Source organism: Aplidium turbinatum, chromosome 5, assembly GCF_918807975.1.
Source record: "Aplidium turbinatum chromosome 5, kaAplTurb1.1, whole genome shotgun sequence".
NCBI lineage: Eukaryota > Metazoa > Chordata > Ascidiacea > Aplousobranchia > Polyclinidae > Aplidium > Aplidium turbinatum.
Genome location: NC_137476.1, coordinates 12,301,514 through 12,314,571, shown reverse-complemented (window position 1 = coordinate 12,314,571; position 13,058 = coordinate 12,301,514). Strand labels below are relative to the sequence as shown.

Below are 13,058 nucleotides of genomic sequence, written 5' to 3'. Positions count from 1 at the left end.
TCATTGGTGGGCATCAAACTGACGTTTTTCAACTAACCCCAGGCATGGGGTTAGTTGAAAAATCAATTGTATGTTTGTTTATTTTAAATTTTTATTAAAAGCTTAATTGACTCAATACTTATTTTTGGTTGTATGATAGAGGACACCATAGGTGATAATTTAAGCCGCTTCAAGTTGTCAGGTTATGCACCAATTGTTTTAAATTTCACTTTAAAAAAAAATCTTTCCGACTAACCCCACTCTCCCCTAAAACAGCCAGAAGCAAATCTTCACCACGGCTCAGCCGGGGTTGGAACAAAACAAAAAGAAATTTTCTTTAATTGGTTTACTATTTTTGTATGACCTACTACTAGGATAGTGATAAATGATAAAAAAGATCGTTATTTGTGGCATTAAAGTAACTTGCAAATATGATTTGAGAGGTGCAAAGCATTGTTTCGAATAGTCAACTTTCACGTAGCGGTTATATTAAGATTCCGCTTGAGGATTCGTTCAGTTTTGGTTTGAACTTTTTGATCGAAAGTACAAAGTCTTGTATATTGCTGACGTTAAAGTAAAGTTTTATAGAAATGAAAGTATTTCACTCTGCTTCTGATGTAGTAGTAGTTGTGCAGTAGTCCAGTTTTAATCCGGTGATGTCCCCGTTGGCCGTTACCGATGGTGGCCGGATTCACCTCAAAGTGCTGCAGTCGCCTTCACATCCTGCCCCCCCCACATCGATCTGTCTAACGCGCCCTCTCTTGTCAAGCCCACCTTGCTGCTTTCCGCCTCAACTTGCCTTTTCCACGTTTTCTTGGGTCTTCCTTGTTTTCTGCGACCCTCTACTTGCAATTTTAGCGCTCTTCTCAAAACATCATCTCCATCCTTTCTCAAAACATGCCCATACCACCTTGATATAATAAACAAAATGTTTCTACATTGCACGTTTAAACAAAAAAAACTTTATTTGTTTCACCCCCGAATGAGAACCTTCTGATGATCCCAATAAGGGTAAAACCGGCTGTCAAGGTTTTTGGGTGGCTAGCAACTATTTTTGAAACTATTCGCTCCGCTTGGCTTTTGAGCAGTTTTTGTAGTTTGATAGTTTAGTGCAGTGTTTCTTAACCTTTTTAGCGCTCGTACCCTTTGAGCGTTCATGAAATTTTCTCGTACCCCCTGTCTACAATAACCGACGGAAGTAAATTGAATTGTAATAATAGGAATTAAACTCAGTGTATTTATAACTTGCGCGTTGAATGTCTGCATTAAAAACAGTCTTGTAAGTTCAAGAATATTTACAGCACACCAACAATCAGTCAGTTTACTAATGGCTTTTTTAATGCTGATTTTCGTCAACGGTCAGGTTGAAACGAGGTTCATTCTTTGAGATAAACACACGCATATCATCTCTTGGATCCAAACGATTCCTCGAATAAGTTTTGATGTTTACAAGAGTTGAGAACCCAGTTTCACATAAGTAGGTTGTCGCAACAGACAAGGATTTCGAAAACTTCTTTTGCTAACTGGGGAAATGTGTTGCTGTGCACACCAGAAGGCATCCAACTGCCTTGAATCAAACTCCATTTTTCATTTACTGCTAACTTTCATCTGGTGCACCCCTGGTGTCCTCATCACAACTATCAAAAAAAGGCAAATGACATTTATCGGGCATGTCTACCGCAAACACGGAATTGAACACTCGGCAATGATGAGGCGATTTCCTGGTCAGAGGCACCGGGGTCGTCCACGTTTGGAAATCTTCAAAAATCTTTCAACATGGACAAACCAGAATTTTGAAAACCTAATTAGAAGTATGGACAATCGATCGTTGTGGAGACTCACGGTAGCCGACGCCTTATTCAGGCATGGCCGATGATGATGGTGAACTTTCATCTCAAGAAGATCGTCTTTCGTTTGCTCATTATCCTCCATAGAATGTTTGTTGAAAAGAAATGTGCCTTGCATCCATCCCTGAGAAATATAAACCTCCCCAGTAGGCTAATATGGACATACAAAAGCGACTTGTTACGTATTCTGCACAAAAATACTTAAAATAGCGTATAATTTTACACTGCATGTCGTACCCCCTGCTTTGGTGTTTCGTACCCCCAAGGGGTACACGTACCCCTGGTTAAGAACCCCTGGTGTAGTGTATGCCTCGTATATTGAGTCATAAACCACCGAAAGATACTTTACTAAAGATGCATGAAATTATTGAAGTGTTGTGGATGTTAAGTTTAATATTTTGCTATTAAATTGACACGTGCATGTATGTATGTACACTTTTGTACGAGCCTGCATGCTCTTGTTGCGGAGCTTACTGTAGCAACCTGTCTAGTAATGCAAGTTTGTATTTAATAACTGTTTTCCTACGTCAAAAAAACGAACTATGATGTAAGTTATTGATACGCTTCGCGCTTATTCAGCTTTTGAGTTGGTGTGTTTTTGTAAATTCTAATATCAGCTTGCTAAAGAATTCTATATCATCGCTTGAGTTTTTGACATCTGGCGACGTTAAAGCAATTGAAAAACAAACTTAAACAAGCCGGGATTCTCCACGTAGGCGAAGTATAGTTTTTTTCTATCTACTTTACGCTCAAGTGCCTTTGTTTGTCCAGCAAACAATTTTCAGTCGCGTATATATTGGTTTCAAATAAACCCACATTCCACAACGTTAGCCGACTGATAGAAGTCGCAATGTAATGAAAGGTTGAACCCTGGTGATTGGTTTCTGCTTGAAGCTCTGCCATATGGAAAGAAAATACTTTTTTGAAGGTAATGAGGTTAATTTTTCATTATAGTGCAAGAGTAACAGTGATATATGTGTGCTCGTAAGCGTTAGTCATCAACTTGTCAGTGATAGGAAATACATTACCAGAAATTCAACAACTTGTTGCCAAAAAACAAGGGCAGCCGTCGCATTGAATATAACTGATGTAATTTGTTACCTACTTTAGTTTATCAATGAATAGGGGGTAAATCTGATATTTATAAAACATACAAAAAGGTAAGAACCAACGCGCTAAACTGTCTCGTAATTTTCAATTGTTTCACTGCATGTTAACGTTGAATCGATGAAAATTTCTGACTCGTATTGTGAGGGCCAATGCCGTCTAGTGCTGTGGGACCAAAGCACTGTGGAACAACATTGTTGTTATGGGTGCATCAAGAATATCTACAATTTACATCTGACAGAAAAAAAGTTGTACTTTTTTAGATCTTGGCTTAGTAACAGACCAGCGTCGCTTTGTTAGTTCTCCTGTGTTTATAATTTTAGCAGTGGTAGGTGTTAAATAATAGCTTATCTTGCCACTGGTGTGAATCGGCAACTTCGGCATGGACAAAGGTTCAGGTTTCAACGATAACAGTTTGATGAAAAATATTTCAACAACTGTGACCCGACCTGTAATTGAGCGCAACGTTACAAAATCAGACGTGAAGACACCTACCACTTCGCCATTAAGTTGATTGCAATTGATCACTAGTGCTAAGTTTTTTTACTGGTTATATTTGTTCTTCGACTGTACGCCTAACCCTAGAATTTGTTAGCAGTAAGTCTCACTGGCTTGGGTGGATTTTAGAAGATGCGTGTTTGTTTCATAACTGAGGTAAAACCAACCATCACTAATGGGGTTGATGCAGTATTAATAAAGTACATTGAAAGCTATCACATTAGCACCTATACAAAAATGTTGGAAAACACTGAATGCAGAAACATTAGCCCCACTTGGACAATATTTTACCTTTCTCGGGTTATGTCAATTCTGTCAGTGAAACAATTTTATCGTACAGACATTATTCAGTGCTCAATAACGGTTTAAGCAATATTAAGTCATAAAAATACATACCGTACGTAATTGCTTTATTAGCTGCTCATGAAATTGCACAATAACTTGACCAGGCAGAGATTGCTGACAGATTCATGTTTTGCAGCATTGCCAACAAACAATAGCATTTGTTTCAACAGAGCTTTTAATCATCTAGTTTTTACAAGTGTGGGCAAGTAATGTACACATTTCGTATCGTGTATTTAGAGTGTTTCTTTTTAGGTATGCCATAATTCTTATTTCGTATGAACTTAGCATATAATATAGTATTGCTGGAAATGTGTCTAAAGTCTTTAAACACAAAAAGTTGCATGTATGACAGGCAGAGATGGGCGTGATCTTGATCTTGGAGATCACTTTTATTTTGGTGATCTTGATCTAAGATCACTTTTTTGTGTGATCTTGATCTTGAAAGTCAATAAGATCAAGATCACTTTTGAATTTAAGTTGACTTACTATAGGCTATATTATAGAGACATTTTTTTTTGAACTGGTAGGCCTACTGTACAAAGTTGCCTAATTAGTGGTAACTACTACCATTTAGCCATTGTTAATATGACTCATGCGTCTAATAAAAATCGATTTGAAGTCTCAACCGAGTTTGGTTAGTGTTGCCATTTTAAAATTGAAAAAGCGTTCTGTGTTAACCTAGCCTACGACTGTATGTATATCAGAGAATGACAAAAAATGATTAAAATTTGTTTCTATTTCTGTATTGTGAGTTCTAAAAATTTGTTTGCTTTCATTGATCCAATCTTAGATGTTTGAAACGTTAGGTTTGCGATGCCAAAAAATAGACTCTAGTCGACTTTGGTCACGTGAATTGGCCTATTGCACACTGCAGTGCGCCAACCAGACTGAGAATTGTTTAGGAAATATAGGTTACGTATAAAAAAAAAAGTACATAAAATGTGTAAATAAATGCTACCCCTTTTTATGTAGTTTTTGATTTTGTTTGAAACGGTTTATCTGACATCAGATCTCTGAGCTTTTTTGTTAGCAGACAGCCAGACACAGCAGTACCAATTATGCCAAATGAGTAACTAGTGCGATTATTGTTGATATATAATCCAATCAAAATTTGCGACAACTACTTTGCAATACGAATAAAAGCTTTGAATATTAACCATACAATAGTTTGATGACAAATGGTGTACTGGTAGTTTAAGAATGTTTTTCCTATGTTTCTTCTTTGAGATTATTTGAGTATTTCCCTTTGAGATCATTCCATTCCATCTTTGAGAGTTTGATCCTGGCAGTTTCGCATACTTTTTGAGGCTATGAATCATTTATGCATGCCCGGTTACCGAGATGGGCTGAGTAAAGTTTCTGATTGTTGTTGTGGTTGGTTGTTTAATCATTCCATCACTAGGTGCCGCTGATTAGAGAGCTGTCTTTGAAATGCATAGTTAAGCTCATACCCCGAGAGCCGAACCAGCGCCGTTCGATCTTAAGGTTTCTTTGTCAAGTGATCTATTGGAGAACTATTCCATTGGATGCAAATCAAGACAACCATTTGCGCCTACCTCTATCAGAGCTGGATGGTCTGAAAGCCCTTGATGAAGATATAACTGTGGTCCAAAAATAACCCTCGGCCTTGAGGTTGCAAACTTACTACTCAAACTACAGCAACGATTGATAATAGCAACAGTCATTAACATTATATAATTTTGAGGCCAGTGTTCAAGTAGATAAAAACAAAAATTTGCAATACCGATTACCTTTAACTAGGTTGCTTACAAGCAAAGTTTGTTTTTTTTGCACCCTCATCGATCAAGTACTGCATTTTTTCAAGTACTCCAAAAAAGTGATCTTGATCTTCAAGATCACAATGTTGGGTGATCTTGATCTTTAAGATCACGTATTCTTGGTAATCTTGATCTTGAAGATCACCCAAACAGGTGATCTTGCCCATCTCTGATGACAGGTATCTTAAAAATATATTGTTTGCGGTATAACACCTAACTAAACTTTTGGTGGCACGAAAAAGAAGCCTTTCATCTGAAGTCGGCGCTCCAAAACGAGCAGAATCAATACAATAATTAACTTAGCCAAATTATTTTCATTTTTCAAAGTTTGTTGAATAATTTTTGTCATTAGTTTTGTCTCATATATCTCTGTGTGTATTTCAGAAAACATTGAGTTTTCGTCGGACGATTGGCAAATCACGCCCACTCATTCCGACCAAACCGAGCTCTACACTGAAAAGTGGGAGAAGTGTCTGTCAGCTGGCAACGAAATTATTGCCAAAGCCAACCAAATACTCGGCTCCATCCAATCACCGGACCTTTGCAACGAGGTCGTGTATTCGGTCAAAGGTCAACGTTTTATCTCTGGTAAGTATTTCATATCGGTTGTCACCAATTCAGCTGCATCTTCCAACAACTTCAAGCTTTTTATTTCAGATATGCTGAAATAAACAACTTGACGTTGTTGTGCTGTTCCTACAGAAGGTAGTGCTTAAGGTGATTCATAAATTGAAAATTTTTTTAATTCAATGGGGCACCCTCTTGTATCGTGTCAATACCTGAAAAAATAATCCTGTCAAATTTTTAGAGCAATCGAAAGCATTTTTAAGGTTGCTACCAACTTTGAAAGCTGCACATAATACACAAATGGGTCATTCCATATCAACTCAAGCTCGACCGTCTTAGATTTTCTTGAAATTCACACTAAAGTTTCATATTGATGTATAATGAACACAAAAAAAATTTCAGCTCATCATCTCAAGACGTTTAGAAATTACAGCCCTTCATAGTCACCAAGGTCCCTCAAAATGGGTTCGCATGTACATTTTCCTCCATGTTTGGGTCTTCATAACTTTTAATCTAAAGCATTTACAAAGCTGAAATTTGGTATTCTGAGTAAGAAGCAGTCCTAGTTTTCATATCTACCACCAAAATTGCTAATTTTAAATTAGTTTTAGATATAGAACCTTTCAAAGATTGAAATTTTTTGCATTTGAAAAAAATTTATCAATTTTTGATGTCCGCTATCTCCCAAACCAATTGTCACAAAACTCCATTTCGCGTATCATTAATCTATACCAGGGATGGATCCAGCCTCTAATTTTTGGGGGGGTGCTGCTGAAATCTATTTTCATTCAAGGAGGTCGATCAGTGTGGCACTGTCAAAATGTGTCTCTGCTGTAGTTGGCATACTGATAAGCATTCATGTTGTTAATACAGATGTTTTTGTTGGGTGCAACCTAGTTCGTACCCTGAACAGTTCATACCCTCAGTTCGTACCCGGAAAAGATCGAGAAAAAATTAAAAAAAGCCGAAGTCGCTGTTCGGAGTTTCCACAAACAAACTGAAAAGGTCCATTGAAAAAAATAGAACAAAGCCGAAGTCGCTGATCGCAGTTTCCGTTTTTCCGCAGTTTCCGCAAACATTTTAAAATTTCCGGGAATGATCATAAGAGTTTACCGAAGTCGCTGATCGCAGTTTCCGCAAACATTTTAAAAGGGTTAGGGTTAGGAAAAGATCGAGAGAAAAAATTAAAAAAAGCCGAAGTCGCTGATCGGGTTTCCGCAAACAAACAAACTGAAAAGATCGAGAAGAAAAATAGAACAAAGCCTAAGTCGCTGATCGCAGTTTCCGTTTTTCCGCAGTTTCCGCAAACATTTTAAAATTTCTGATAATGATCCTGAGTTTTTGTTTGTTTATGGAAACTGCGATCAGCGACTTCGGCTTTGTGCTACTTTTTCTCTCGGTCTTTTCAGAAGAAAAATTTTAAAATGTTTGCTGAAACTGCGATCAGCGACTTTGGCTTTTTTTAATTTTTTCTCTCAATCTTTTCAGGGTACGAACTGTTCAGGGTACGAACTAGGTTGCATCCTTTTTGTTTAATATTAATAAAGACCTGAAAACGGAGAAAGTGTGCATGAAAAATCAAGTCTTAAAAACAAGCATGAATAAAAAACACTTATGGTATAACAAAATTCAAAAACGTGATGAAATTTTGGGAAATATTCTAAAGTTTAAAAACATGAGCAGTACAAAACACATGATTATTTCCATTGGTACACATTCCATAATCTACACAGCATCAATTCGTTACATGCTGAGATAAAATGCTATGATCTATCAACATATAAAGTAATACTAGTAGATTTCAATACCATTAGTTTATTAAAATAATAACAGTTTGAAATTTTTGGGGGGTGCGCCCCCCCCTCACACCCCCCCCCCCCCCTTGGATCCATCCCTGATCTATACTAGTTGGTAATTAACCCCCATGAGACTGACACTAAACAAATGTGAAATTATTGAAGTTTGGAGGGTGTAAAGATGGTTCAAGAGATAGCGGACATCAAAAATTGATAAAAAAATTTCAAATGTAAAAAATTTCAATTTTTGAAAGGTTCTATATCTAAAACTAATTTGAAATTAGCAATTTTGGTGGTAGATATGAAAACTAGGGCTGCTTCTTAATCAGAATACCAAATTTCAGCTTTGTAAATGCTTTAGATTAAAAGTTATGAAGACCCAAACATAGAGGAAAATGTACATGCGAACCCATTTTGAGGGACCTTGGTGACTTTGAAGGGCTTTAAGGTCTAAACGTCTTGAGAAAATGAGCTGAAATTTTTTTTGTGTTCATTATACATCAATATGAAACTTTAGTGTGAATTTCAAGAAAATCTAAGAGGGTCGAGCTTGCATACCCCATTGACATTTGTGTATTATATGCAGCTTTCAAAGTCGGTAGCAACCTTAAAAATGCTTTCGATTGCCCTAAAAATTTGACTGGATTATTTTTTCAGGTATTGACACGATACAAGAGGGTGCCCCATTGAATTAAAAAAATTTCAATTTATGAATCACCCTAGTAGTGCTGTATGTAACAAAAGAATATACGTTATACTAGATAGAAATAGCTACCTGTGCTTAATCTTTTTAGTCGACTACCGATATCTATGTGTGTCATTGCAATCAAACGACCTTAACACTATAACAGAAATACAAACCTACTTATAATCATTTTAACCAAAAATTGAAGATGCCCGATAACCTTTCACAGCAGTGGTCTATGTCGAAAGTCACTACAGTCCTTGTTTTTAGATCTCAGTGAAGTACACGCGGTTGCACAAAGACTGTCTTGTAGCATACGCAAACTGAACATGAGAAGCGAAAGCCTGCAGCACTTTCACAAGCAAATTGAATTAGCTTGGTACAACCTACTTGCCTTTTGCCCGAACACCACAATAGCAGTAAGTTAACATTATTAATTAAAACTTAATCCAGAAGATTTATGTAACACTACTTTCTTTTCCTTAATTAATGTTTTTGGAGTTTAATAGCATGCAGTTCTTTAAATAGAAACGCATAAACCGTGAAGATGCTATGCTATACTTCTGTATGTGAACCACATACAGTTCAATGGTTTTTGATGTTCAGTCAATTTCCTGATAGGTTTTTGATTGCTATGCATTTTGTACCATACATTTTGAACTACTGTACAGTTTGTGTTTATCAAAGATGTGTGACAAATTAACGTCAAGGAATGACATACGTCTGAGACCATGTTTTTTCTCATATTTTATTGGTACGCATTCGAATTTGATTCAATGTAGTAAAGTTTGAGCGTAATGCTTTTTTAATGAATGTATTAACGGACCCCAGGCTGGTAACCACTGCGCATCAGCCTAGATTTCACTAAGGAATCTAGTTTGTCTTGAAACAGTTATTTTTGTTTCGAATCTGTAATGCCATGCTGCATTTCTGGGGTTAATACGTCATGAAAATAACTTGCCTTGGTCAACACAGCCTGTTGGCTTCGTCTGTGCTATTTTCTGAATGCCCATTAATTTAGACATTAAAAGTAGACGCTAGTTGTTTTTTTTTTTCAAAATAGATTAATTGTACAAGAGTTTATGTCGATAACTTAAGAAAACAATTTTGTATTTGTTAGTCGGACATCAGAAGACGTTTATTTCATGCAAAAGTAACGTGCTATGTTTGCAGGAACCGGTCACGGACCCGTCCAATGAAGATGGCGTCTGTGCAATTTGCTTGACCGGTTTGAACACCATCAGCATATCGTACGCTGGCTCAGACTACCATGCAACTTGCGCCAACTTTTGGGTTAACTGCGTCGAATCCGTACTACCTGCCCTGCAACTGCCTGCTGAGAAAACAAGATAGCGGTTATGGATTTCTGGTTTACCAACTTGTAAAACCAACAGTTTTATATTGATACATCGTTACAAAACTAAAATCACTTTCTGTGGCACGTCCTTAACATAAAATATTTCTGTGCTCATGGTGTGGCAAAGTAACGCCCACTGTAATTGATTAACCTGTATCTCAGTTTAATCTTTAAAGACTCAGTTTCCTTCCACTCATCGCAACGCACCCAACTTCGCTAGAGCACCAAAGCAGACTTAACATCATGACACCTTGTACATCGCTAAAGTTCACTGAACAATTATACTTTTTTCTGCATTTTTGTGCATAGTAAAAGCTGCGGCGCTTTATTGCACAGTTTTATTGACGAGGTTATTTATTCTGATTGATCGTGTGAAAGCTGGGTGGGATTAGCAGCTACAACATTCCGTTGAAATGCAAGGATTTCATCACTTCCACTTAGTAGAAAAGGCATTCTTGCTTTGACTTTGAGCAGTCTTTGTCAGCGTTAGTGTACCTGTGGACGTCACTGTCATAGCATCTGGTCTGGAAGCCAAACGCTGCTGTCCAAGATGAGTCCTGAATAGGATTGCCATATTGACGGTTTTAACGCCAAATTTCTTAAATTTGCCGTTTTTTAATGCGCTTGCCAGGTTATTTTAAGCTTGACTTATTAACATATTTTTGGCGTTTTTTAAATTCAGCGTTTGGTTTCCAGTTCAGATGCTATTGTAGGAACGTTCAGGGTGTACCGAACTGCTTTATATCATTCTTTCGGTTTTTCAAATAACAAAAAAGCAATTAAAAACATGGACACAATACAGCCAAACTTTGTGTTGTAGAAATGTACAAAAATTTGTATGTGTATTGCATACAATTCTTGGGTGAGTTTGGTAGATATGTTAGGAACATTGGAACATACTGTATTGTACATGAAGAAAGCTGAGTTTCTATTTCAAGTTAACAAATTGAGATTTTTCTTTGGAATTATTCTACAAACGATGATTCTGACAACTCTTTACTTTTACTATTGTCACAGATATGTATGTTATTTCTTAAATACAAAAAAAAGTCAGTTACATTTGCTTGTACTCACTAAACGTTGTCTATCACTTGAGAATTTTACTCAGTGTTACACTCAGTCTACATAGACTTCTTGATTTTCAGTTCAATGTATTAAAAAACGTATCGTTTTGTATTTGAAATTAACTGGTTCTGCTTTCAGTGAAAATGCGTATTTACTGCTATACTGTATTAAACAGTAGGTTCCTTTTGCGAGTTATTAACTTGTTGAAATGACAATGGACCATACATAGGCGTATTTGAATTTTACATAATGACACTTTGCACTTTATATCTCGAATTTCAATTTACATATCGGAATGACAACTGTATTGTCAAAGAATCCTTTCTGTCAATTGTTAGCATGTTGTGCGTTTGGTTGAATGTTTGTCTTCGAACTGACAAAGTCTCTTTTGTAGTTTGTTTCTCACTGCTTTGCATCATTGCTGGGAATTTGATTATCATTAGTTTTAACCTGTTGAATCATCCGTTTCTGAACTTGACAATTTCAAGTTTTGGCGTGTTGAAGTTGTTTGAACCAGTGAACCTGTCCATTAGACGCCAATTCGAGAGCTGTTCTTCGCCTGTCATTTACATCGGAGCGAGATAAACATGACGGTTTGCTTGAAAACGAATGTTTTTTTAAAGTTGAAAGATTCAATAAATAATATATTTTATGTGCTTGTAAAGTAATTGCCGTATATAATCAACTGTAGCCTTTGTCGCAATATTAGCCTAAAATGTGAAATGCGGCTTAAACAAATGTGGTGATTTTGTTGCTTTGCGCCTATGTTTCCAGTTTTTACAGTTTCTTATTTTGTCAAGAATATCAATACTAAAACATTTGTTTGTGCTTCTTGAAGATTGTTAGCTTGAGATGTCCTCATAATATGCTCATTGCTCCTGTTCTTATCAAACATCAGAAAAGGCTGAACAGAATTTTGAGATCTTGTAAAATAGCTTCAGTCGGAACGTTACAACAAAAGTTGAGAAATTCCTTTAAAACAGAATATAACTGTAGCAATGTTTTGCATTTTTCATTTCTTGGCAATGAATAGGCCTATTGGTGTATTTCCTGCCGTTAGTGCATGTCTATGATACGTGAATGCACAATGCCTGTTGTTATGTTGTATGTCGTTTATATTGACATTTTCTTCATTTTTATCAACCAATGATTTATTCCATAAAAGTATTTGTGACTACTTAAACTGTAATGGGCGGTTATGTTGATTTTTTTCTGAAGTGACCGCAGCGTGTAGGGAAGATCCCAACAATGAGTTTAGCTTATGTTTTGATGGAATGCGTTTCATGTTATTGATGTTCACTTGGTGGCCAGTCTACATCATATCTTGTTCCAAGGAACTTTTGGAACCCACAGTTATGTCAAGCTGGAGTTGATTCCAACATACAGTAAATAGTTATTTGGCATCATTTAGCTTTTTTATCCAGTAAATGAGTTATTTTAAAAATTTTCACGTCTGCATACGTTGAAGCAACATAAAAAGGATTGATTTACTGGTTGGGTTGCCGTAGTTCTATTTGGTACATTTAAGGGCTGAGTGTTTCAATTTCGTGCAATAAACTTGTAACTTGTGTTACGTAATTCGATTGTCAAAGTATTTTGATAATTCAGCCTGCGAGTATTTTATGAAACAGTAATGGTCAATTCGCTGGGCCCATTACATACTTGTTTATACAATTTTCGTAGAAAGGATACTTTGATGAATCATAAGAAAACCAAGCAATAGCAACAACATCTTTTGTCATCACGCTGAATACCGTGTTTCGCTTGCTCGTTCATGATCCAACGCACGCTCATACGCGTACTGCAATGCTAAACAATTTGCAGACCACTCAGCTTATAATCTCAGTCGATCTTTGGCTGCAAGTCAAACAGCCCCCACCTGTGAGTCGTAAGACAATTGCATTGAACAACACAGAAGTCGCTGTGTGATGAAAAATATCTAGCCTCGATCCTAAATGCAACTATTCAAAAAGCTTATTATGGATATAGCTTGCCAGTTGACACTTGGCTGCGTCGTTGGTAACAAAACGTAGG

General features: G+C 36.7%; 1 protein-coding gene across 1 annotated transcript in view; it reads left to right on the top strand.

The window, feature by feature from the left end:
* The window catches only part of LOC145770658 (synergin gamma-like), a 33,488-nt gene extending 20,758 nt beyond the window's left edge, over positions 1-12,730 (top strand). Inside the window, exons 11-13 of the mRNA XM_082582351.1 lie at positions 5,939-6,142; positions 8,873-9,021; positions 9,776-12,730. Of these exons, the coding sequence (XP_082438477.1) occupies positions 5,939-6,142; positions 8,873-9,021; positions 9,776-9,955 (533 nt within the window). The 3' untranslated portion in view covers positions 9,956-12,730. The remainder of the gene's footprint in view (positions 1-5,938; positions 6,143-8,872; positions 9,022-9,775) is intronic.
* Positions 12,731-13,058: the final 328 nt, after the last annotated feature.